The 25,736-nt window shown below is 45.7% G+C and overlaps 1 protein-coding gene across 1 annotated transcript in view; it reads right to left on the bottom strand.

Annotated features, from left to right (window-relative positions):
- Positions 1-21,064: 21,064 nt before the first annotated feature.
- QSOX1 (quiescin sulfhydryl oxidase 1) overlaps positions 21,065-25,736 on the bottom strand; it is a 44,625-nt gene continuing 39,953 nt past the window's right edge. Inside the window, exons 11-12 of the mRNA XM_007937687.2 lie at positions 24,094-24,273; positions 21,065-21,864 (exon numbers count right to left, since the gene is read on the bottom strand). Coding sequence (XP_007935878.1) covers positions 21,065-21,864; positions 24,094-24,273 — 980 coding nt within the window. The remainder of the gene's footprint in view (positions 21,865-24,093; positions 24,274-25,736) is intronic.

The following is a 25,736-nucleotide window of genomic DNA, read 5'->3' as shown; positions in this document are numbered from 1 at the left end:
CTAGCTCTGACTACAGACTCGTGAGCACAGAAAATGGCTGCTGTTTCAGGTTTTGAGGGGTGGCTTAAACAACTGATAACTACAAAAACAAATTAGTCCTGAAATTTCAATGTCATGACAGAACAACAGGAATTGGCAGGTGGCTCCAACATCTTTTGGCTACATTATCTAGGATGTGTGTCCTCTTTGGTGGCTGAGGCAAGGGAAGAGAAACTGGAGCGTTAGCAGGGGACCTTCACCACCTCTGCACAGGAGTGTATAGGCTACTTCCCCCACATAGCTCATTGGCTAGAACTAGTCACGTAGCCCTGACTCCCTACAAGGGGCTGGGGCTAGAACCAGGGGAGCAAATGGATTGTTTGGTGAGTGCCACTGCCTAGGCCACAGTGTTCTTGGATTTACTGAGCAAATTATCAAATATGTGTGAGTGACTTGGAAGTGCTTGGGTACTTCCAAGCAGAACATGTCTTCCGTTTTATTTTATTTTTATTTTAAACATATTGTGTGTTTTCGAGTGAAGGTTTACTCATTCAACAATTTAGATTCCTGTTTCAACCTAAATTAGGTTTAGCAGTTTAGGTTCCCATTCAACAATTTCCACACAGATTGTTCAGTCACATTGGTTACATTTTTCACAATGTGGGAACATTCTCAGTATTTCCATTCTGATTGTTCAGTTTCCATTAATCTAGTTTCCCTGCCCCCTTACCTTCTCTTCTTTGTTTTAAAGTAATTATTGACTGTTTGATCTCATGTAGGTGATTTTCCAAAGAAGCGCAATACTCACAAGTGAGTCTCCAAATTTTATTTTAATTATAAAAGTAACACACACACTTTGCAAATAATTCAAACACAGAGCTACCTATAGGAGCAAAAGAATGGTCCTTCCACATCTGCCTTAAAATTCTACTCTGCAGAGGTAACTACAGGTAAAGTTTGGTGGATATTGTTTTGGATTTTTTTTCCTAAGTATTTAAAAGATATGCTGCTGCTGTTGTTGTTGTTATATGCCGTTGAGTTGGACCCGACTCATAGCAACCCTCCTTGAGTTTCCAAGGCAGTATCACTACGGAAGTAGATTGCCCAACCTTCCTTCCGAGGAGTGGATGGTGGGTTTGAACCACCAGCCTTCTGGTTAGCAGTCAAATGCCTTACGCACTATGCTACCAGAGCTCCAGGTACATATAAATATATTTATTCATATAAGTTTACTCTATGCACATCGTTAATGTTATTGTGTGCTGTTAATCCAACTCATAGTGGCTGTACAGGACAGAGTAGAACTGCCCATAGAGTCTTCTAGGCTATAATCTGTATAGGCTGTATCTGTGCTAAAGCCAATTGTCAAGTCTCTTCAGATTCACTCGTGGATTTGAGCTGCCATTCTTTCGGTTAACAGCTCTCCGAAAAGGGTGCACCAATTTACAGATTTTACGCTGTTTCTGAGAACCTAAATATCAGTTAAAATATATATTTCGGTGTCTTCTGTTTCCAGCATGCTGAGTACACCCAGGCACAGGTTAGTCAGTCAGCCTAGGGAGGAGAGAGATTGAGTCACGGCGAGGTCAGAAGCATCTCAGCTCCACCTGCGAGTGGGAGGCCACACAATCATTCACCACTAGTTAAATGAGCAGCCATTGTAACCAGCAGACAGATTCAGGGATGGACAGGATGCAGCCCTGCCTTTCCCAGTTCATAACTGATAAGGAAGCCAAGTAGATGGCATACAACTTCAGCAATGTGATGGGGGTGGCCTGAGAAAAAAATGATGATACTTACGGTGGCTTAATAAGTAAGCCACCCCCATCATATTGCTATAAAAAATTGGAACTTGGCTGCTAACCAAAAGGGTGGTTCAGGCTCACCCAGTGGTTCCATGGGAGAAAAAAAAACTGGTGATCTGCTCCTGCAAAGATTGCAGTCAAGATGTAGGGCAGTTCTACTCTGTCACATGGGGTCATTATGAATCAAACATTGACTCGATGACACCTAATGACAACAATGACTGTGGTTTATGGAAAAGGAAAAGGAGCCTAACTGCAGGGAGAACAGAGGAAGGGCTGAGAAGGTGACATTTGAATTCAGGCAGTAGTTTGTCAGGGAAGGATTTCAGGTGGGGGAAAAGCACACACAAAGGCCCAGGGAGTGAGAGAGCCTGAGAGCTGGGGGACCCCCAAGTCCTACTGTCTGGCCTTGTGTGAAGGTGCATGTGGAGGTGACCAGAGGGGCAGCTGGAGAGGTAGACAGGAGTCAGCTGGGCAGCCACACAAAGGTCTTAGAGTGCTGTGGCTGAGAACTTGGATCTCATGCCTGGACCGCTCAGGCGAGGGATAAAAAAACCAAACCAAACCATCGTGTCAATTCCAACTCATGGTGACCTCCATTGGGTTTCTGAGGCAGTAGGTCTTTATGGAAGTAGATTGCCTGATCTTCCTTCTGTGTGGGGAGCTCTGGTGGCGTAGTGCCTAAGGTGTTTGACTGCTAACCAGAAGGCTGGCAGTTCAAACCCATCAGCCACTCCTTGAAAGGAAGACTGGGCAATCTACTTCTGTATAGATACCACCTAGGCTCTATGGCAATGAGTTTGGTTTTGGTTTTTACTTCCGTGGAGTGGCTGGTGGGTTTGGCTAGGAATATCTTCCTTAAAAAAAACCACCTAAGTCCGTGCCCTCTCCTGCTGAGACACTCCAATCGCCCGTTGCCCACAGAATCAAGCCCACATGTCCAGGCTGTCCATAAGTTCCTTCAGTTCTGTTTTTATAAGCCATGTCCCACCCACCACTCACTCTTTGACCCACCCTTTCTTTCCCTTCATCCGCCACCCACCCACCACTTCCCCTGTTCTTTGTCATGGCTCTCTCCACTTCACACCCCCTACTGGAAGAAGAAATGAGTCCATCCTCAGGCCCTCACAGCACGTGACTCATCAGTCATTCTGGGGGGACGTGGGGACTTTGCCAGTAGAATTGTAAAGATCAATCTCCCCTTGTAGACTCTAAGCTCCAAGCTGCTCTGAATGTTACTGCCCCTGCTCCACCTTTCTTCTCCCTCAGGAGAAGCCCATCCAATGCTTTCCTCTGGAAGGGAGCAAGGTTTCAGGGGCAGCCCAAGAGACTGCTTTTTTCAGCATCTAAAGTACCTGTGACTGTGGCCTCCTGTAGTTGAAATTTTAAAACACATTCATACATTTTTGATGCTTTTCTCATTGAGAAATGGAGCCTGTGTCTTGTCCCTTTGAGCCTAGGACAGACTCACTTGTAACCAGTAGAATGCAGCAGAAGTGACTGTGCATAATTTCTGAAGCTAGGTGAGAAAAGGCCTGGTAGCAAACCTGACTCTATGGAAGGCTTGCTCTTCAGGAGGCCAGGAGACATGTAAGAAGCCCAGAGACCACCATGCTGGAGAGAATTCCACTTAATTGCTCAGCCCAGCTTCCTGCCAGCCTGTGAGGGGCCACATGCATCCCCAACTCTGTAGAGTCTTCAGGTATGTGCTAGGCTAACACACAAACAAACAAAAAACCTAGCCTAAAATATGCCACATCCTACTCTCTGGAACCTGTCAATATTACCATAGATGCCACCCAAAAGTGACTAAATTGAAGATTTTGAGACAGGGAGATTAAAAGGAACCATGTATATTCTTGTAAGAGAGAGAAAGAGGGAGTTTTGATACAGACACACAAAGGAGAAGGTGATGTGAAGATGGAGCAGAAAGAGATGCAGCCACAAGCCACGTCAACAACCACCAGAAACTTAAAGAACAGATTCTCTTGTAGAGCCTCTGGAAGGAGTGTGGCCCTGAGGACATCTTGATGTTGGACTTCTGGCCTCCAGAGCCATGAGACAGTAAATTATTATTATTTTAAGCCACCAAAGTAGTGGTACTCTGATATGTCCGGCCACAGAAAACTAATAAAAGATGACTGCAGCTTCAGCTGGCACCTGACTGCAGCCACACAAGAGACCCCAAGAGAGAATGATTTAGACAAGACTGTCCCGAATTCCTGATCCACAAAATCATGAGAAAAATAAAATGGTTGTTTTAAGCCACTAAGTGTTAGATAATTTGTTATGCTGCAACAGTAGTGAGAATACGCTTTAAAAGGGAATTCTGAAGCCAGAGTAGAGGCCAAGACTGACTGAGGAGCGGAGAGGCCAGAAGGGAAACGTTGCCTTCCTTGGACAAGCTCAGCATCCCCTCAGACTGCTCACATGCCACCTTACCCGCCTGCCTCTCCCACCTTCCCAGATAGCAAATCCCACCCCATCTGTTGCTGCCCCTCTGTACCTTGGGGTAATTTAGCACCCATCTCCCACCCACATACCCCCTTACATGCAAAAATTCCTCAGTCTTTTTAGTGATAGAAATAGGACAGTGGTGACAAAGTGTTGTGTGGGCCACAGACTGGACACAGAAAGGAATTCTTCCAGAGAGAAATAGAATTATCCCCTGTCTATCCCTCAGGCCTGGAGGTGACAGCTTCCTTTAGGCTGGTAATCCACCATGAAAACTGCATTTCACACTTGCCGTCTGGAATAGGCCTGCAGGGAATTGCTCCTAGAGAGTGAAAATTGGAACTCGTCAGGGTAATTTGTCCATTTTACCACACACATTTCAGGGCTGGTACTCAGGGGTCTGATCTGTGGGTGGCCATGGTTGAAACTGGCTTCAGAGAGATCCAGTGCTGGACCACATCCTCTTTGCTTGGGAGAGGGCATGGCCAGCAGACAACTGACCAGCAAGCTGGTGTCATCTGTGTGTCACCTCAGTGCTCTGCCCTTTCCTGCCTGGGGATACGGGGAGGAGAATTTCCTGCCAGGCCTACTTACAGAGTTATTGGGCCTACACGGAATGATTCAGGGTCAGTTTAGACATTACAAATATCTTTTCTGAGCCTGTAATCACTCTGTTAACTTGATATCCTACATGGAATAGAAATTCTTTATTATGAATTATGATATAAAAAGTCTAGATACTTCATCTTATGGTTTGTGTTTTTGGGGTCTTGTTTAAGAAGTGCTTTGCCACATCTATGTTGCTATGACATTCTTCTATTTTTCTTTCATTAGCTTTGTAGTTTTACTTTTCATGTTTAGGTTTTGAATCCATCTGGAGTCCTTTTAGGAGCTCTGGTGGTACAGTGCCTAAGGGATTTGACTGCTAACCAGAAAGTGGAAAGTTCAAAGTACCAGCTGCAGACTTCTGTGAAGATTTACCACCTTGGAAACCCAATGGGGGTTGCTGTGAGTTGGAATCGACTCGATGGCATTGAGTTTGGGTTGAGTTTAGAATCCTCTTTGTTGTGAGGCAGTCCAATTTTCTTTTTCTCCATAAAGTGAGTCAGTTTCTTCATCATCATCAACTGTCTCATCAATTTAAGATGCCACCTTTGTCATATATCATGTTTCCAGAGATTCATGGGTCTGCCTTTGATCTTTTTATTGTGATCCAGTGGCCCATTTATTGTTGTTAAAAAAAAAAAATCACAGGTTTTTTTTTTTGTTGTTGTTGTTCTTACTATGTTTTATGGTATATTCCTCATAGGGCAAGTCGCAAATCTTCCACTTTGCTTTTTTCCCCAAAAACTGACTTAGCAATATATACACCTTAAATCATTCATATAAATTTTAGAATAAAGTTGTTGAGTTCTACAAAAAAGGAGAAAAATCTAACTGGACTTTTTATTGGTATTATATTGAATTTAGATTTATTTGAGGAGAACTTTCATCTCTGTTTAGTGAAATTTTCATGATCTTCCTAAGAGTTTCCATTTTATTTTCTCCATAGCATTCATCCCTATATAAGATCCTTGTTCATTTCTTTCTTTCTCTGACTATAGCCTGCCTCTTCCTACCATCTTGCCACAAAACAATAGTCAGAGACCCTTTTCTTATTCACCCCTATAGACTCAGTGCCTGGATGTTACTGTCTCTACTTTGCTGACCAAGTTCAAAGGTGCTCAACAAGTTTTAGTAGAGTGAAAGACCAAAACTATTAGGAAGCAAGTGTCAAAAAAAAAAAAAGTGCTGAAGAAGTTCAGAGAAGTTGAATAAATTCACACAGGTAGTCAGCTAAGGGTCCTGATTCTCAATTAAAAAAAAAAAAAAAAGTTTATTGGGGTCTAACAGTGGAGCTCAGCAGTGCTAAGCAAAGGGATTTGGCTTTTATCCCTGTAGGTAAGGGGAGATTTGGCAAGATTGTGAGCAGAGGCCAGACAAGAGGAAAGAAGAAAATTAGGAAGTTCCAACAGGCAGGGCGGACATGTAGCAATAAAGGGAACGAGAAGGTGACAGCGATCAGAGGTCACCATATTTGCCAACAGGATGGGAAAGAGAAGACTTCTAGTCCTGGGTAGAGGGGGAAAGATTCTGCTGGAAACAAGGGGCTCAAGAGAAGGGACAGGTTTTGAGAGGAAGATGTGGAGTTGGATTTTAGAAATCGGGAGAGTTAGAAGAGCCAAGCATGTCCCATGGAAGTGAATTAGTGGCTGCTGAAGATGAAAGTAGAGTCCAGGACTGAGACCAGGAAAGAGGCGAAGATTTGAGAGAGTCAAAGAAATGGCAACAATGAGCATTTGTTGGCAGTTCTGTTTATGCTGACATGGAGAGGTTTTCAAGATAAAGTATTAAGTGAAAAAAATAAGGTGCTGAGATATGTAGGAGATCCTGGATAGAGAGGGAGAACAATGTGGAACAAAACTCAGAAAAAAAAAAAGAAAAAAAGGACCAGGTTTGCTGGTCTGACAGAGCCTGATGGAACCACTGAGACTATGGCCCCTAGCTGTCCTTCAGGTCTGGAACTGAACCCACTCTTGTGGCTTCCCGCCAAATAAAAGACAGGCATATCAGCTGAACATTTACACTAGGTAGATACACTCCTGGGAGAGATCAATCATGGGAGAATAGAAGGGCTGTTTATGGGACACAGGGAGACAGCTTGGGGCGGGAGTGCATGGAGGGAAGGACACAGGGAAGAGGCAACTATGGGGAGGAAGTGGGAGGGGAGCTGTTGCATTGTGGTAAACTGTAGTCAATGTCATGAAACAAAGTGTATGTGAGCTGCTGTATGGAAAGTGAATTTGCTCTGTTAACTGTCACCCAAATCACATTAAATAAATAAATAAAATAAGGTGCCAAGAATGGTGTTAACATATGCTTTCCTTGTATTTGCATAAAATAGGTCTGAGAGGACACATAGAAACTAAAAGTATTGTTTGCTTTCAGGAAGGCAAACTGAGCGGCTGGGAGACAGGGCAGAAGGCTTTACAGGTGAAGAACCTCAGCTCAGAGAAGGAACAATACTTGCTCAAGGTTGCATGGCTAGTAAGTGGCTGTGACAGAATTTGAGTCTAGGTCTCTTTGACCCTAAAATCCATCATTTTTCCAAAATGACAGTTGCTTCCTAACAGTTTTGGTCACTCACTCAACTAACATTTTCTGGGCCCTTTGACATTCAAGGCACTGTGGTCAGCACTGAAGAGAGATAAAAATGAACAATATGCTTTGAAGAGATGCAGAGCCTAGCATGTATTCTGTTCAGTCAAGGGATATTTACTGAGCCCTTATTATGTACCAGGAGTTCCTGGGTAGTGCAAGTGGTTACTGTCCTCAGCTGCTAACCAAAAGTTTTGGGGTTCAAGTCTACCCAGAGATGTCTTGGAAGAAAAACATGGTGTTCTACTTCCCCAAAATTTGCCACTGAAAACTCAATGGAATGCAGCTCTACTGACACACACATGGTTGCCATGAGTCAGAGTCAACTTGATAGCAACTGTTATTTTTGCTTTAATGATGTGCCCTGACAGGTCTGTGGTAGGCCCCAGGGCTGCAATGGGAGGGAAGAAGACTGACCCTACCCTCATGGAGCTTGGAGGAGCTAGTGGAGGAGAAGATAATAGCCAGGTAACCATGTTGTAGTGTGGTTATAGCCCTGGTAGGAGGCAGCTGATGGTGTTCTGGGAGCTTAAGGAGAGGTACTCAGCTCAGGCTAAGGGCACCAAGAGAACATCCCAGAGGGAGTGCTGTCTCAGCCAACTCTAAAGTAGAGTTGCAACTCAAATGTTTATGGGGCTGGGCCAGGCAGCTATGAAATGAATGAAGTAAGGTTGGTTCACTTTAGATACAGATGTGATTTGCCTGAATAACAAATATATAGGAGTATTCTTCCACACGGGAGAGCTCTGGTAGCATAGTGGCTAAGACACTTGCCTGCTAACCAGACGGCTGGCGGTTCAAACCCACCAGCCACTCCTCGGAAGGAAGGTTGGGCAATCCTACTTCCGTAGTGATACTGCCTCGGAAACCCAAGGAGGGGTCGCTATGAGTCGGGGCCGACTCGACGGCACATAACAACAACAACAACAACATTCTTCCACACAGATAATGATGTCTTATATTTTTTCTTGAAATATGGCCCATGTAGTTAGAGAGATGAGAGATGAGTGTAGGGAAATATTTCCCTCTACTAAATCAACAGTAAAGTGATGATAAATGGTAACTGACACTTGGCCTTTTATTTTTTTGCACACTAGGCACCTTGTTTGATGGAGACCTTTGGCCTCCATATTGGGAAAGTAAAAGGGACTGAGACTATGGAACCACTGAGACTATGGCCCCTAGCTGCCCTTCAGGTCTGGAATTGAACCCACACCTGTGGTTTCCAGCCAAACAAAAGACAGGCATATGAGTTAAACATTTACCTCAAGTAGATACACTCCTTGGAGAGAACAATCATGGAAGAAAGATGGGCTGCTTATGCACAGGGAGACAGCTCAGGGGGCAGGAGAGTATGGAGGCATGGACACTGGGAAGAGGTAACTATGGGGAGGAAGTGGGAGGGAAGCTGTTGCATTGTGGTAAACTGTGGTCAATGACATAAGACAAAGTATATGTGAACTGCTGTATGGAAAGTGAATTTGCTCTGTAAATCTTCACCCAAATCATCATCATAATAATAATAATAAATGATATTATATATGGTAAAAAAAAAAAAAAAAAGTAAAAGGGAGAAGTGGAGACTGTGGGAGAGAGGGGGGAGAGAGGGGAGCCCTGGTTGACACTGCCACATGGGAACTGGGCCCAGTGTGGACAGGACTTCTGATTGGCATACATACATGTTATCCACAGTTTTTGGTATCTCAGATTATTTCCTTAGAACAGATTTTGAGCACTAAAATTACTGACTCATAGGGTATGAACATTTTTAAGGTTGATAGATACTGCTGTGTTCTAGGGCAAATAAATTTGTCCTTGAAGAAGTACAGCCAGAATGTTCCTTGGAAACAAGAATAGCCAGACTTCATCTCACCTACTTAGGTCATGTGGTCAGAAGGGACCATTCCCTGGAGAAGGATACCATGCTTGGTAAAGTAGATGGTCAGTAGAAAAAGGGAAGGCCCTAAACAAGATGGATTGACACAGTGGCTGCAATGATGGGGTCAGGTATAGCAAGGATTGTGAGGATGGTGCAGGACCAAGCAGTGTTTCATTCTGTTGTACATAGGGTCGCTATGAGTCAGAGTCAATTTGATGGCACATAACAACAACAATATATTGCTGAATTATTTTTTTTTGAAAGATTATACTAATTTATATTATCACTTTCTCAGCATTGTTATGCAGTGTATTAATTTTCGCTTCCTTAATTATTAAAGTAGAATGTTCCATATATTTATTGATCTTTTATTTCTTCTCATAGGAAATAACAGTTCATATTCTTGGCCCATTAAAGTTGTTTTATTTGTACTAGCAATAAACATTTATTTGAGAAAATATGGATAAGTAAAAGAAAAACAAATATCTATAATCCTACCACTATTAACCACTTCTAACATTTTGTATATATCCCAAGTTTTCACTCATGCATTCAATACCCATAAATATAAACATATTTTCTTTTTTGAAAACAGGATCATACTATACTTGATATTTTTATTTAACAATATAGTGTGAAAATATTTTCAGGTTAAAAGATATATGGCCAGAGCATTAATAGCAAAGTTCAAAAAAACAGAAAACAACAAATGCTGGAAAGAGTGTGGAGAGACTGGAACACTCACTCATGGCTGGTGGGATTGTAAAATGGTACAACCACTATGGAAAGCTATATGGTTCTTCTTTAAGCAGTTGGAAAAAGAAATACCATGTGATTCAGTGATCCCACTTCTAGGTTTATATCCTAGAGAAATTAGAGCCATGACATGAATAGATATTTGCATACCCATGCTTATCATAGCAAAAAGATGGAAACAACCTAAGTGCCCATCAATGGGTGAATGGATAAACAAACTATGGTAGATACACATAACGGAATACTAGGCAATGTTAAAGAACAATGATGAATCTGCAAAACTCCTAACATCATGGATGAACCTAGAGGGCATTATGCTGAGCAAAATTAGTCAATCACAAAGGGACAATCATTGTATGAGACCACTACTGTAAAAAGTTAAGCAAAGGTTTACACATAGAAAGAATTCTTTGAAGGTTACCAAGAGAGGGAGGGGGAAAAAATATGGTCAGATCATTTTTAGTGGCTGCATTGCATTCCACTGTAATGATGTCCCATAATTTAATCAATCCTCTATTTTTGGACTATAGATTAATCTTATTTTGATATTATAAATATTCATGTAGCAAATTTTAGTATTTAGTAAACTTCCTCAGGACAAATTTCAGCAATAGAATTGTCAGATCAAAGGTTAAATGTTTTCTTAAGGCTTTTAAGACATGACCAGTTGTTTCCCAAAGATTGTATCAGTTAGTATTACTGAGCTCTGGTAGCATAGTGCCTAAAGCACTTGACTGCCGACCAGAGGGCTGGTGGTTCAAACCCACCAGCCACTCCTTGGAAGGAAGATGGGGCAATCTACTTCCATAGTGATAATGCCTCGGAAACCCAAGGAGGGGTCGCTATGAGTCGGGTCCAACTCGACGGCACATAACAACGACAACAACAACAACAGCACTGTATGAAAGAGCCCTGATCAAGCACTCAACTGCTAACCAAAAGATGGGTCTTTTGAACCCACCCAGTGGCTCTCTGGGAGAAAGACCTGGCAATCTGTTTCCATAAAGATTCCAGCCAAGAAAACTCTATGGGGCAGTTCTACTCTGTCATACGGGGTCACTCTGAGTTGAAATCGACTCTATGGCACTTAACAACAACCTAACAGAATACAAAATTTAAGGAGATTACCCTGCACCTGCAGGACCTGAGATGTCTCTTCAAATTTTGCACACTGGGCACCTTGTTTTCCTCACCCTAGTCCCAGCCCTGATTAAAAAGTTCCCCCTAATCTCATGTCCTAGATATAACTGCTATTAATAGTTTAATGTCACTCTTCCAGATTTTTTCTCAACAAATATCAACATATACATAACAATAGCAATTTTTATTTTTACTGAAACATACACTTCTTGAACATTTTATCCTAGCAGCATATGTCAAACTTTGTCTCACCTATTTTGGTCATATTGCCAGAAGGAACCATTCTCTGGAGAAGGGTATCATGCTTGTTAAAGAAGAGGGTCAGAGAAAAAGGGGAAGAACCTCAACAAGATGGATTGACACAGTGGCAGCAATGATGGGCTCAAATACTGGGCAGTATTTGCTATAGTGAATAATAACAATGCTGTGATAAGCATGAGTATGCATATATCTGTTGTTCTCTTGTACAAAGGGTTGCTATAAATTGGATCCAACTCAACGGCACCTAACAACAACAACAAATGCATGCAGAGCTATCTCAATCTTGACATTGCATATTACATAGTAATCATATGTCTTTGTCGTATTTATGGCATGTATTTTCCCAGTTTTTTAATATGTAGTTTGATTTTATTTTGGACTCATTTTTAAACAATTGATGCTGTTAAATAGATAATCTCTCATATTATCCACTCTTTTTATACTTAGAAATAACCCACCCACTGTTGTCGAGTTAGATCCAACTCATAATGACCCCTCCTTGGGTTTCCTAAGCAGTATCACTACAGAAGTAGATTGCCTACTGAATCTTCCTTCTGAGGAGTGGCTGGTGGGTTTGAACCTCCAGCCTTCTGGTTAGCAGTCAGATGCCTTAGGCAGTAAGCCACCAGCACTCCTATACTTAGAAATTTAGGTGATGTATTCACCTAAATTTTCCTCTCTCTCATTTATTTTACATTAGTTTGTTAACCTACTGGAATTTATTTTGGTGTATGGTGTGAAGGTGGTTTCTTAGCTGAATTTTCCCCAAAATTATCAGTATTTTCAGCCTCATTTGCTAAACAATTCCCCCCTCCCTAAAGCAGAATTCTGAGCCATGGAATCACTGAGATGTTCAAGAACTTGGTAGGGAAATGGTAGAGTGGATTCAAACTCGAGGTTTTTAGTCCCTTCCAACTATGAGCTGCTCTTCTGTGGTAAGCAAAGGGTTTCAGGCAGACATTGGTAAGACAAGCCATACCACTGAGGTGGGGAGGTCAGAGGTTTGACCAGCTACATGTGAAACCCACCTTCCTCTGGAAGAGCCCATAGCCCCAACGAAACATCTTTTGCTCTTTCAGTGTAGTTTGAGATGAGTAAGGGCTCTCATTTTAGAAACTAGATAGTTATTCCTTGGGTCTTCCTCAATTCCCTCAATGTCAGTTCCCCCAGGGGTTTAACCTCCTCCCCTTACATTGGAAGAAGTCCTTCACTTTTGCCTTGTGACCTCCAGGCACTTTCTTTCCCTATCTGTGACCTTTCTTGGTCTTCATCCCACTGGGCAGCGGTGAAACAGAGTGAGGGTGACCAGAGGGACTAGGCCATCAGCACCACACATTCCCATTGACCCTCCTGGAGGTCATTAGCAACCCCCATTCACCGGGGCACCCTCTTCTGGACCAAAGACTTCCTCCTGTGGAGTGAACAGGGTCACTGAGGCTGTAGGAACTGGAATCCCAGGTTTTTTTTTTGAGGAGATCACATTGCTGGGGCTAGAGTCAGGAGGGCTAAGCCCAGGGTAGGAGAGGGAAGAATGAGAAAGAAGTAGGGAGAAGGCAAGTGTTAGAGGCAGACAGGCTAGCCAGGCCAGACACCCAGGAGCAGCCAAGACCTTGCATGGGTTTGCAGGGGACAAAAGCTGGTGTGAGGAGAAGAAAAGCCAGGCATAGGAGTGTTGGGAATGAAAAATAAAGTGTTAATGGATTCTGGTTTAATTCTTAAAGCTGGGGATTCATTAGGGAATCCTATTGATCTGCCTAAGAAGCAGTCTATCTCCTCTGAACAGGCTGGCAGTGACAATGGGAGGTATAGGGGAAGAAGAGGGATGCCCAGGACAGGGTCTTGGGCTCTTCCTGGAGCTTCCCTGGAACCTGGAGGAGGCTCAGGGAGGCAACTCTGAGGGAGAATTAGACAGTGTGGTGTGGGGCTGAGGAAGCCTATCAGGGCTCTGCCCACAGGCTTTCTCCTTTCACAGTTGTTCCCTCTCTTCTTTTTAGCTGGATTATATAGGAATACAAATCATATGGGCTGTGATGTCCTTCAGCCAGATGTCCTTTCTCTGGAAGCCTCTGCAGGGATAACCCACTCACCTCTGCTTCCCACGCTGAGTTGACAATAAAGGAATGGGAATCGCAGAGAGGTAAAGGGACCTTAAGGACCATCAAGCCAACTCTGCAGCTCTCATTTCACAGAGGAAGCTGAGGCCAAGAAGAGAAGGCTCACCCAAGGGCACAATCAGCTGTTTAGTGACAGAGCCAAGAGAACAAGGCTCCAAACTGGTTCATTCTGGTTAGAGTCTCTGCTGAGAATTTGCATATCCAACCCAGATATACTGAATCACAGTCTACATCTTAACAAGACCCCCAGGTGAAGAACTGTTTGAAGCCCTGCAGGAGAAGGAAACAATTCTCTTCATGCTCCTTCAAGTGCTTAGGAACTATTATGGCTTGAATTGGATCCCAAAAGTTATGCTAAAGTTCTCATCTCTGAACTCTAATTCAGTGTGGCTGGTGTCTTTATAAAAAGAGACACAGAGATAGAGGTTCACAGAGGGAGGATGGCCATGCAAAGATGGAGGCAGAGACTGGAGTTAAGCCACGAGCAAGGAATGCCTGGGGCTGCTAGGAGCTGGAAAAGACTAGGAAGAATCCTCCCCCTAGAGCTCTCAGAAATAGCATGGCCTTGGCTCTCTGAATTTGGAGTTCTAGTCTCCACAACTGTGAGAGAATAAATTTCTGTTGTCTTAAGCAACCCACTTTATAGTACTTTGCTAGGGCAGCCTAAGGAAACTACTATGTTGTTGTTGTTGTTATGTGCCATCGAGTCGGACCTGACTCATAGCCACCCCTCCTTGGGTTTCTGAGGCAGTATCACTATGGAAGTAGATTGCCCAACCTTCCTTCTGAGGAGTGGCTGGTGGGTTTGAACCGCCAGCCCTCTCGTTAGCAGTCAAGTGCCTTAGGCACTATGCTACCAGAGCTCCTAGGAAACTACTATAGGGACTAAAAACAAGGACCCTGGCATTTCGAATTTTAAAGTGACAGCATTCTCATCCGGATTCCAGGGACCTAAGAATAGGCTCTGTTTGCCAAGGACAACAGGGATATATGGGAGGCTGACAACAGGAAAGGAGACAGGTGGTGAGTGTATATGTGCTGCCAACTAGTGAAGAGAGGAGCACAGTACCCTGGTTACAGACAACATACAAACAAAACAAAGATCGCAGACAAGTCACTCCAACATACAATCACCAATTAAATGTAAACACAAAAACATCACAATGCCTCAGAAACAGCAGAATATCACAGTCCCCACAAAGAAGCAAGATAAAACAGGAGAAACAAGGAACCAGGATACAGACCCAAAACAAGGAACCAGGATACAGACCCTGAAGAAGATGCAGCACTGGAACTCTCTGATAAAGAATTCAAAAGAATTATATTTAGGTACCTTCAAAGGATTGAGAGACAGATCAAGGAAAACACTGAAAAAATTGAGGAAAACACAGAGAAAACCCTAGAACAATTTTGAAAGACAATACAAGAACAAAATGACAAAATACATGAAAAATTAGAAATGATACAAAATCTACAGATAGAAATCTAGAATATTAATACTAAATTTTCAGGAATAGATAACACATTGAACAGACAAAGGAATAGAACTGAATCAATGGAAGACAGAATTAGTGAGACTGGAGGCAAATACCTTAATACTTCTTTGGAAAGCGATCAATTAGAAAATAGATCAAAACAAAATGAAGAAAGCCTAAGATTGATGTGGGATGCCATTAAAAGGAATAACCTATGTGTCATCGTAATTACAGAACAGGAAAAGACAAATAAAACCACAGAAAAAATTGTAGATTTGTTGGAAGAAAATTTTCCTAGAATGATGAAAGATGAGAATATATTCATTCAAGAAGTCTAATGAATCCCAAACAGGATAGATCCCCAAAAGAAAATCACCAAGACATATCATCATCAAACTCACCAAAACCATAGATAAAGAAAGAACCCTGAAAGCAGCATAGGAAAAATGAAAAGTTACCTACAAGGGGCAATCAATAAGACTAAGCTCAGACTTCTCAGCAGAAACCATGCAGGAGAGAAGACAATGGGATGGTATATATAAAGCCCTGAAAGAGAAAAATTTCCAGCCAAGAATTATATATGCAGCAAAATTGTCCCTCAGATATGATGGTGAAATTAGGATATTTGCAGATAAGCAGAAATTAAGAGAATTTGTTAAAATCAGACCAACTTTACAAGAGATACTAAAGGGAATCATTTGGACAGAGAACCAACAATAACAAACAATAACTGACTATTAACACACAGGATGACATAACCCAGAAACCAACCCAGTTATAGAAGTATACAAAGTAAATAAGCCTACAAGATTGTAAACAGGGAACCAGAGACATCAATTGACAAGTAAGGACAATTACAAACCAAAAAGAGGGAAAAAATTGTGTAATTACGGAACTTCTAAATGGTAGGGAAGTCAAGACAACTACAAGATAGAATGGATTACTCTAAACTTGGGAATAAAACTATAAATTACAGGGTAACCTCAAAGAAAAATGATAAACCTTCACATCAAAATGAAAAAGAGGACCAGCACAAATATTTAGCAAACACTAAAACAACTGAAACGAAGTGATAACATGATTCACAAACAAAATGAGCTCAGCATAGAAAATTATAGAGAACAAAGTAATTGACATCACGAAAAAGCATGTAACAAAACGACAACAACAAATTACAATACCAAAAAGATGGAAACAACCTATGTGCCCATCAACAGAAGAATGGGTAACCAAACTATGATACATACACACAATGAAATACTATGCAACACTGAAGAAAAATGTAGAGTCAGCACAACACTGCAAAACATGGATGAACTTGGAGGACATTATGCTGAGTGAAAGTCAATCACAGAAGGACAAATATAGTATTAGTTCGTTGTTGGGTCAAGGAAAGGTTTATATATGGAAGGAAACTTTCTTTGTTGGTTGTCAGGGGAAGGGAGGGAACACTGCAAAAAAAAAATATATTGACCCATGTCACTTTAGTTTTGTGTATTTCACTGTACATAAATTATATTTCAATAAAATGCATTAAAGAAAGACAGAAACAAGGACCCCTGTTACATGCCTCCATGAATCTGGATCTGCGATAGGCCTTTTGGGGGTCACTTCTGCCTCTATGTAGAGAATGGGCAAAAGTTCTAGGAAAGCTCAATTTCCATGAGAGTGTCCCACTGCCTGCACCAACACACAACAGACACACACCCTATGGCCTTCCACTAGTCATGGCATCAATCACCAGACGTACAATTTGGAAAATCAAAAGTGGGGTCTGGATTCAAGTCCTGGATCTGTTTCTTATACTTCATGAGCCCTTAGACAACTTTGTTTTTTTAAATTAGGGGTCAGAGGGATGGAATGTTTCTTAATCTCTGTGATTCTTCAGTTTCTTCATCCCTAAAATTGGGATCATAATATTACCCAATGGTTATTGGAGGTTTCAATTAAGATTTAAATGACAGTAAAGTTTAGTAAGTGGCAAATATTACTATTAATAATTCTTCAGTTGCTGCTGTTGTTATATGCCATCGAGTCAGCCACGACTCATAGCAGCCCCTCCTTGGGTTTCCGAGGTGTTATCACTATGGAAGTAGATTGCCCAACTTTCCTTCCGAGGAGCGCCTGGTGGGTTTGAACCGCCAGCCTTCTGGTTAGCAGTCAAATGCCTTAGGCACTAGGCTACCAGAGCTCCTAATTCTGCAACAGTATAACCATTTTCTGAGATAGAAACAAAATCAAAGACTTTTAGGAGCTCCACTAAGAGATCCACCACTACCATGGCAGATTGGGAGTGAAGAAGGCATTATTCCTACCAACGTCTCAGTTAAACCCTGAGCAGTTAATGCAAATTCTCCTGTAGGCCCAATGGCATCTACTGAGGTGGTTTAGGAGTTGCCACATGGAAACAGCTCCAGGGACACCTTGAGCATACAGTGAATGAGGACCCTTGAGTTTGTGTGTATTAAGGCAAGAGACTTATGAAGCAAGGCCTATCATTATCAAATATTTATTTTTTTATCTAGCACAGTGGGGCAATCCAGTAAGATTGGTAGTTTATCTCCATTGACGCATGAGAACACCAAGTGTTGGAAACTGGGCTCAAACCCAGGCATCAGAGTCTAGAATCCGTATTCTTAAAGGCTGATTTTGACTCTCCCACCCAGAGCCCGGATTTGAGGGCTCCCTCAGTGCTCTCCTCAGTATTGCCTTCAAGACTAAGGCTATTTGGGAGCTCACTCCAACACACATCCAAAGGCTGGACTGTACCTGGGTACCCAGCCCCACCCCATGCCAAGGCTGCTAGGAGGAGCCAGCCCTCTGGAACCTCCTCAGCCCAGAGGTGGCTTCTGAACAGCTCAGCCCCTCCACACCTGGCTGGCCCACCTCTCCAGCCTCAGTGCACCACTCCCTTCCACTTCATGACTTGTCATCCTTCTTGTCTCAGGGAAGCCTCTCCTCCTCCTCCTGTTGGTCTCTATCCTTCAGAACCTTTTATAGTAGTCTTCCCCCACCCCCATCTGTTGTCTTTTCCTCTCTAATATAAGCTCCACAAAGCAGGAGCCATGTCCTTTTTCTGTTTTATCCCCAGCTTCTAGCACAGTGCAACATTGGGAAGATTCTTAAAACTTTATAAAAAAAAGTTTTTGCTTAGGATTTTGTATATTCTCTATTGAGTTTTCCATGTACTTTCACCTCTCCCTGGAATACCCCTTTCCTCCTCATTTTCCTCATTAACACATATTCATCGTTCAAAACCCAGCTCAGCTGCCTCCTCTAGGAACTCTTTCCTAAACTCTCAATAGGATCCCAGGCAAAGGCAAGTTTCGGTGTCCAGTCCCACAATAATGAGCCTCTACTTTTCAGGGCTCCCCCCGGGACCCTCTCCTGCCATAGAAGCTCTCTCAAGGTGCGGAGAAAGAGCAGTGTTCATGAGACAGCAAGAGGCTCCCAGCCTGGCAGCCTGTGAGGGGGAGGAGACCAGCTGGTGGGGAAGCCGGTTTATCAATGCTGCTGCCAAGAGCCCTGGGGAAATCAAGGTGAAAGGCAGCAGTCCCGCTGAGGAGGCGCCCCACCCCCTGTTTATCAATCAGAGGGACTGGGATAGGGCAGAAAGGGGCTTGGCTACCAGAGACAGCTGTGAAGAGGGAGACCCACACCCAGTGGCAGAGCCCAAAACCAAAAAACCAAACCCACTGCCACCGAGTCGATTTCGACTCATAGCAACCTTCTAGGACAAAAGTAGAACTGCCCCATAGGGTTTTGAAGGCTGTAAATATCAACAGCAGACTGCCTCATCTTGCTCCCGCAGAATGGCTGGTGGGTTCAAACCACCGACCTTTCAGTTAGCAGCTGAATGCTTTAACCACTATGCCACCAGAGCTCCTTGACAGGGCCCAAGTGGTCTCCAGATAAGGTCCACCTCCTGTCTCAGGCACTATGTTCTCACTGTGAAGCTGGGGCTGCCCACAACTCTTCCAGTATGTCCTCATTTTAAATACCTGAGTTTGGTTTTAGAAAATAGGATCCCTGGAGCTCTAAAGCTTGCTAATAGAAACCCTTTGCCCTGACCTTGTGTCAGTAACAGGCAATGGGAAGCAGGGTTCTCAGTGGACCTGGCCCGCAGACACACCTCTGCACTGGCCCCAGGAACCTCTTCCACCCTCTTCCAGGTCAGGGTAGCATCATTGACAGCGTGCTGGCCTGTTAGCCTGCAAGGTGCCCAGCCAGGCCTGAGTGGGGAGGTACTGCCGTCCAGGCCTTGGGAGCCTGACCTCTCTCAAGCCTTCAGACAGAACCAGGCCGGGAGGGTGGGGGAACAGGTAGATGACTGGGGCAGGGGACACAGGCAGGGAGCCCATGATGGACAGGGCTGCAGAGAGACTCTGCTGGAATACACCCAGAGGAGCCAGGTGGCTAAAGAGGCAAAATGGGGCAGAAACAAGTCCAGTGAAGAAGTCTGCCCCCAGCCTGTGCCCCCCACCCCAGCTGCCCCAGCAGAGCATCCCACCTGCTCCATCCAGTATCAAGGCCATCTGAGCAGAGTGATGTCAGAGAGAAAACCCCAAATCGGATTGTGGCTCCTACTCCCCCTTAATGAGGTTCATTATCAGCTGCTCTGATCCTTGCAAAGCCCAGGCTGGCAGGTGGATTGGGAGCAGCTCCCTAATCCTGCTGACTCCTCCCTGTTGAGCAGCCAACCCAGGCCCGGCTCGCAGACAAGCCCTTGCCTTCCCTGAGGAAGAGCTGGAGGTACAGGACAGGATGCCAGGCTGAGGGGCCCAGCAGCAGCAGAGGCACCTTGAGCAGAACTGGGGCACTGTGGCAGGTGCTCCCTGGGAGAGGAACAGAAGAAAGCAGGAGTGGGCATCACTGAGCCTTGTTCTGGTGCATCTGGGGCAGGGGACGAGCACCCTATCCAGGGGAAAGGTGGGCACCTTCTCCCCTGCAGTCCAAGTCTGGCTAGACTCCAGCGAGGCTAGACTCTGTACATTCTCTGTAGGCTGGATGTGAGGTCCCCCAGCAGCAAGTTAGAGAACACACTTATGTTTGCCTTAGTGAAAATAATTTATTCCCATGTCCCAGCAGTGAGGGAGAGCGGGAAACAAGCATGTTTACAGCATTACCTTCCCCTCAGACCCTTTTCAGCTCCACATATTGTGAGTATCCCAACACACCACCCTTCACATTCAAAAGTTAGCATCTGTTTTGGAAACCAAAGTAAAAAGAAGACTCAGCTCAAGAGGGGTAGAGCCCAATGGGAAGCCAAAGTACTTTCAAAGCAACCGTCTTTTCCTCGCACCTTCACTCTACCTCACAGTCAAGCTAGAGCTAAGGCACTATCAATGCCAACATCCTTCCCTATACCTCAGGTCTCTACCTCATCAGGTAGGGGCAAGCAAGCCACCCACCCCACTGGGGTGAGTGCATACCAACTCCCACCTATCTACCTGCAGCAGAGGTTTGAAGCTTCTAGACCCCATTTGAAGGCAAATCCCACAGAGGAGGTCTGAGGGGTGGAGGATGGGCAGGCCACGGAGGGCCAGGGGTGGACCTTCCTCCTTAGTGCACAGACCTCCTTGTGTCTAGAAGGAGGAGGGCAGATGAGTCCTGGAATGCCCACCCAGCCCAGGGGACTCTGCTCTGGACGGGAAACCTTGCAAACTGTGGCCCTACTCTCCCAAGATCAAATGGGAGACACTGGGACTTCAGTAAGAATGGGGCAGGACTGTAAATAAGCTGAAAAACAGGAATGGGGTATTGAAAGGCCAGACTGAGCCACCTGAACCCAGAGTCCAAGGCTGCCCTCCTCTCTGCTATCAGATGGTTCTGGACCCTATTCATGTCTATAAAACATTCTTCCCAGAAGGCCTAAGGAAGGTCACTGGAGCAACTGGCTTCCCTGGACTTCCCGAAGGAGGAGGAGGATAGGGGAGGGAGGTAGGGACTGGAATTGCCCCCATGGATGGCAGCTCCCTTTCCTGCCTCCCCCAGTTGTATGGTTCAGGCTGTGGGGTGGCTGGCACGGCCCTTCAGAGCCCTCATCCTGGCCCGGAAATATGTGTACACAGCCAGCAGGCCCATGAAGGACAGGGAGTAGAGCCCCACACAGAGGCTGATGTCCAGGTGGGAGAAGCCCCCTTCCAGCACCTGCAGCCACTGGCCTCGGCCCTGCATGGCTTTGGCCTCGGACTCCCCTTCAGGGATGCTGGCCAGCTGCTTGGAGCTTCTGCCCACTCGCCTCAATTCTAAACCATCCCTGAGGAGGTCCTTCTCAGCTGGGAACCTGGCCAGTAACATGGCCCCTGTGTCTCGCTTGCTCAAGTGTCGCTGCCCCTGGAGCTGTTCCAACTCACGTCCTGGAAGCTCTGCTGTGTGCTCAGGAGGTCCCTGGTCCAGCGCTGCATCGCTCACACCTAGGCCAGGGCTTGGTTCCTGGGGATGACCTGCCCCAGGTCTCTCAGCTGGAACATCTGGAATGGAGTTTCTGGGGGATGCTGTCTCTGGACCCATTATGACTGCAGCCTCCTCCAGGCTCAGAGTTGGGTTTCCGGTCACCAGCTCCGGTGTTCTAGTCACCAGCTCCAGGGCTCCTACATTCCGCTCCCTAATCTCCTGGAGGCCTGGCCCAGCTTGAGGAATGCCCAGGACGATGTTATGTGGGGAGAAGTGAGCCTTGAGGAAGCTGAGGGTGGCGCCCAGGTCCCACACTGGCTCACCCCGGAGCTCATTGTGGCAGGCAGAACAGAGTTCACGTGTTGGCCACTGCACCTTAGGGAAATAGGGGTCCTCACTGAGGGCACCTGGGGAGAGAAGCACACACAGCCTGCTGTGATACACAGGTTCCACGGGGAAGCCCAGACCTCATTCCTCCCTTCAGAATGCTAGCTTCCTCTTCTGCAGCGAGGGCTCCCTACTTTCAAGCAATATAGCTAAAGGACTAGCACAAGGCCTGGGCCACAGCAGGAGCTCAGCACATGGCGCCTTTTAGGATGAGGATTCCTATCCACCTCTCACCCCCAGCCTCAGCAGCCACATATCCCAGGGAAGTGTGGGACACTTTTCCACAGCTCCATTCCAGTCATTCTCCAGTGTTACCCATACCCCTGCTTCCCCTCGTTGAGTTCACTGCCAGTTTGTACTCCTGGATCAGACACGGGAAGGGGCGGGAAAACTCAGAATGATCTGTTTCTCAGTCCTTGGTTGGTCTGCGGGTGATGTTTTATTTTTTTTTCTCTTTAAAAAAATTTTTATGAACACTTCTAGTTTATAGAGTGAATACAGATTGCTTTTGTAATTAAAGGAAAAAATAAGTTTTAAAAAAATAAGAGTTGTTCCCCTATAGGGAGATAGCTGGGGGTGGGGGTGGGAGTACATGGGAGAGAAGGACACAGGGAAGAGGTAACTACAGGGAGGAAGTGGGAAGAGAGCTGTTACATTGTGGGGCATTGCAGTCAACATCAGGAAACAAAATGTCTATGAACCACTGTACGGAAAATGAATTTGCTCTATAAACTTTCACCCAAATCACAATAAAACAAAAATTAAAAAAAAAAAAGTTGCTGCCTTAGGTGATTCCACAGAAGTTCTCTGCAGCAAGCTCTTGGGGTCTGTAGGAGTTAGCACGATAATTTCTTCCCCAAGTGGGTTCCAGTGGGGTGGGTGTGGGGAGGCCAGGGGCTCGGATGGAAAAAGAGGGCTCTGGGGAGGGTCAGGGAGTTGCCTTGACTGACAGGCTGTCCTGGGCTCTTGTGTGTCCAGCCCCTAGTCTGAGTCACCCAGGGAATGTCAATCCACTCATCTCTCTTGCAGGAAGGCCCTCTCCTAAAAGTTTTAATAGGAAAATAGAAGCTGTTGACCACAATGAAGTAGCAGCAGCAAATTATGTAAAAGTCAAAAGGGCTACTTGAGGAGGGGCAACAAGTAGATTCCAGAGATTGGGTTCCAGTGAGTACAAAGTAAGCACTCCGTACAGACCAGCTAAATATTATTAGTTTGATCTGAAAGGGGAGGGTACTGTCTTCCTTTTGGCCCCTCAGGGAAAAGCCCCAGCTCCTGGCCCCTCCAATGGCAGGTGGGCCACTCAGCACTCCTGCAGCCAGGTCCTGAGGGAAGCCAGGAGCCTGCTGAGGTCATGGGGCTGGAGGGTTAAATGGAGCATTTTGTGGCAAGGGGTGGGGCAGGGGCAGGACAGGGGCAGGGTGGGAGGACAAGGCAGGCACGTGCCTTCTTTTCAAAATCCACCAGGAGGCCCCAGGAGACCAAGCCCAAGTGCAGTAGCTGCACCCACCACCTGCTCCATTCAGCTCCTTTAACCTCCGGCTCCACCCCTAGGCCTTATCCCACCACACCCCCAACCCTGGACGCCTGTTGGCAGCCTCAAGTATCCCTCCCTCCCCCACAGATTAGCCGAGTCCCCTGTCCACAGATGGCTCCCTCCCTACCCCACCCTGTCAGCCTCTGGTCATCCCTGGAGTCTGATACTCTTGCTTGTTGACCCATTAGGCCCCTGTGCTTAGGGAAGAGAAAACATTGTAAATAAGGGAAACTCAGAGATGACAAGGCCCCCTCTTATGCAATCAGACCCTAGTGTTTCCAGGAAGGACCTAGTCTCTCCTTTCCAGCCCATTCTATTAGAAGCTCCCTCCCAGGGAGTGGAAAAGTCCAGCTCTCCCCTCCTTGGTTTGAGTGTGGGGATAATAGCCAGGAAGCAGAGCAGGAAAGCCAGGCATCCTGAAACCCCAACAGGCCAGCAAGGGGTCCTGGTGTAGGGCAAACAGTAGCAATGGCATCAGAAAACCAGGGTCTTAAAGTATCAAAGCCTCAGTGTCCTCATCTAGAAAATGGGTTTAATGATACTGATCCAAAGGGCTGGCAGGGCATGCGAAAGGGCTCTGTGAGCTGTGAAGCAAGGGGTGCTACCTAGGGGACAATGAATGGCCCCTTTCCCTACCATAGCCCAGGACTCTGCAGTTCCCCCATCTTATCCTCCCTCTGCAGCCACTCCAGCCTTAGAGGTGGCCCTTCCTTACCTGCGAGGCGAGCATTGACCTTGTTGTGGCTAGCCCAGAGCCAGAGTACAGCGCCATCCAGACTGTCCACCCGGTGCATGGAGGCAGCGGCCATCTGCTCAAAGTGACTAGCACAGTCGCGACAGCCAAAGAAGTATCGAACATAGCTCCGGATAGCTTGGAGGACATCCTGGGGCCTGGCTACAGGTAGAGATGTCATTTGCAGGGGCTCCTCTGGCTGCCTGCCCCTGCTGGCCCTGCCACCATTCCCTCCACAGGCCATCTTGTTACCATCCCCACCAGGGCCACCCTCCACAGGCCACCGTCCATCCAGCCTGTCCAATGAAGGGCCCCAGCATCTCCATGCCTCCTTCTCCACCTCTTAGGGATCACTTTAGAGTTGAACCCATATCCTCTCAAACTCCTAAACCAGTTTCCCTTCTCTGTCATTCATCCAGATTTTTATCACTTATTTACATTCAGGATAAACTCCACACTCTTCAGCAGGGCACACAGACTCTTCATGATGTGGCTGGGGAGGTAGACAGGGGTCAGTGTGCCCACCCCTCCAGCCTCCCACCACTATCTGGCCCTATCTGCATTGGCCTTCCTACTCTCACCTCCCTTGAGCACTATGGCACTATCAGAAGTTCACCCTGACCCGGCTTTGTGCATCCCCTAGCTTGTGTCCACTTTACCTTGCCTCCCACCCCTGCCATTCCACTAGGCCCGATGGATTGGCCTCAGCAAAGGCTCTGAACACTCTAACTGAAATCGGGCTTCTTCTTGATGATACCACTACTCCCCCAAACACAGCCCTCTTAAACCCTTTTGTCTCCCACAACCCATGTACCTCATGGCTAGAGGTAGAGTAAGTGTCCTTCCTGCTGTTTCTTGCTTCCAAAATCTCTCCTTCCTGCTGTGGAAGCCCTAGCCCTTTAAAAGCTAACCTCATAGTCTTTTTATCCCTCACCTGCTACAACTTTCGTACTAGCTCTGTCCCACTTACCACACTCCCCATGCCATTGTTCCTGCCAACTCTAGCGTCCACACCCATCCATGCCTTGCCTCTCTGTTCTCTGGCCTCCTCAGCTCTAATCATCTTTTCCTATATCCACCTCTGTTGCCCTCTGTGACCACCCCCACCTCCTGACCTTCAGCTATATTACAACCCTCTCCTCACCTCCTCCAGGAGTTTATTCCTGTAAATATCACCTTTCTTTACTGCATCATCAGTTTCCCCCTTAATAAAGGATCACTCCAACTGGTAAAAACAATTACAACAAAGAAGGCCTTTCTCTGCCCCCGCAGCCCCTGTAGTTGTTGCTGGTTGCCATCAAGTTGCCTCTGACTCATGGCGACCTACGTAGGTCCTGGCCAATCTTCAGGATCACTGGTACGTGAGTCCACTGCTGTGACTTTTGTGTCAGCCCATCTCATTGAGGGTTCTCTTTGTTTTCACTGACTCTTTACTGAACATCATGGCCACTTCTAGCCCCGTTATCGCCTGTGTTTTCAGTCTAGTCTACTATTCCACTAAAGCAGCTCTTGCCAGAAACATACTCATCTTGAGCTATCTCTCAGCAGCATTAACTGGATGGACTATATGCTCTTCTCAAAACACTTTCTGTTGGGGCCCTCTTGCAAGCTCGTGACACCCCCTC

The sequence above is a fragment of the Orycteropus afer genome, unplaced genomic scaffold, assembly GCF_000298275.1.
Source record: "Orycteropus afer afer isolate SDZICR_OR568_19922 unplaced genomic scaffold, OryAfe1.0 scaffold00043, whole genome shotgun sequence".
NCBI lineage: Eukaryota > Metazoa > Chordata > Mammalia > Tubulidentata > Orycteropodidae > Orycteropus > Orycteropus afer.
This window is presented reverse-complemented; position numbering and strand designations above follow the sequence as displayed.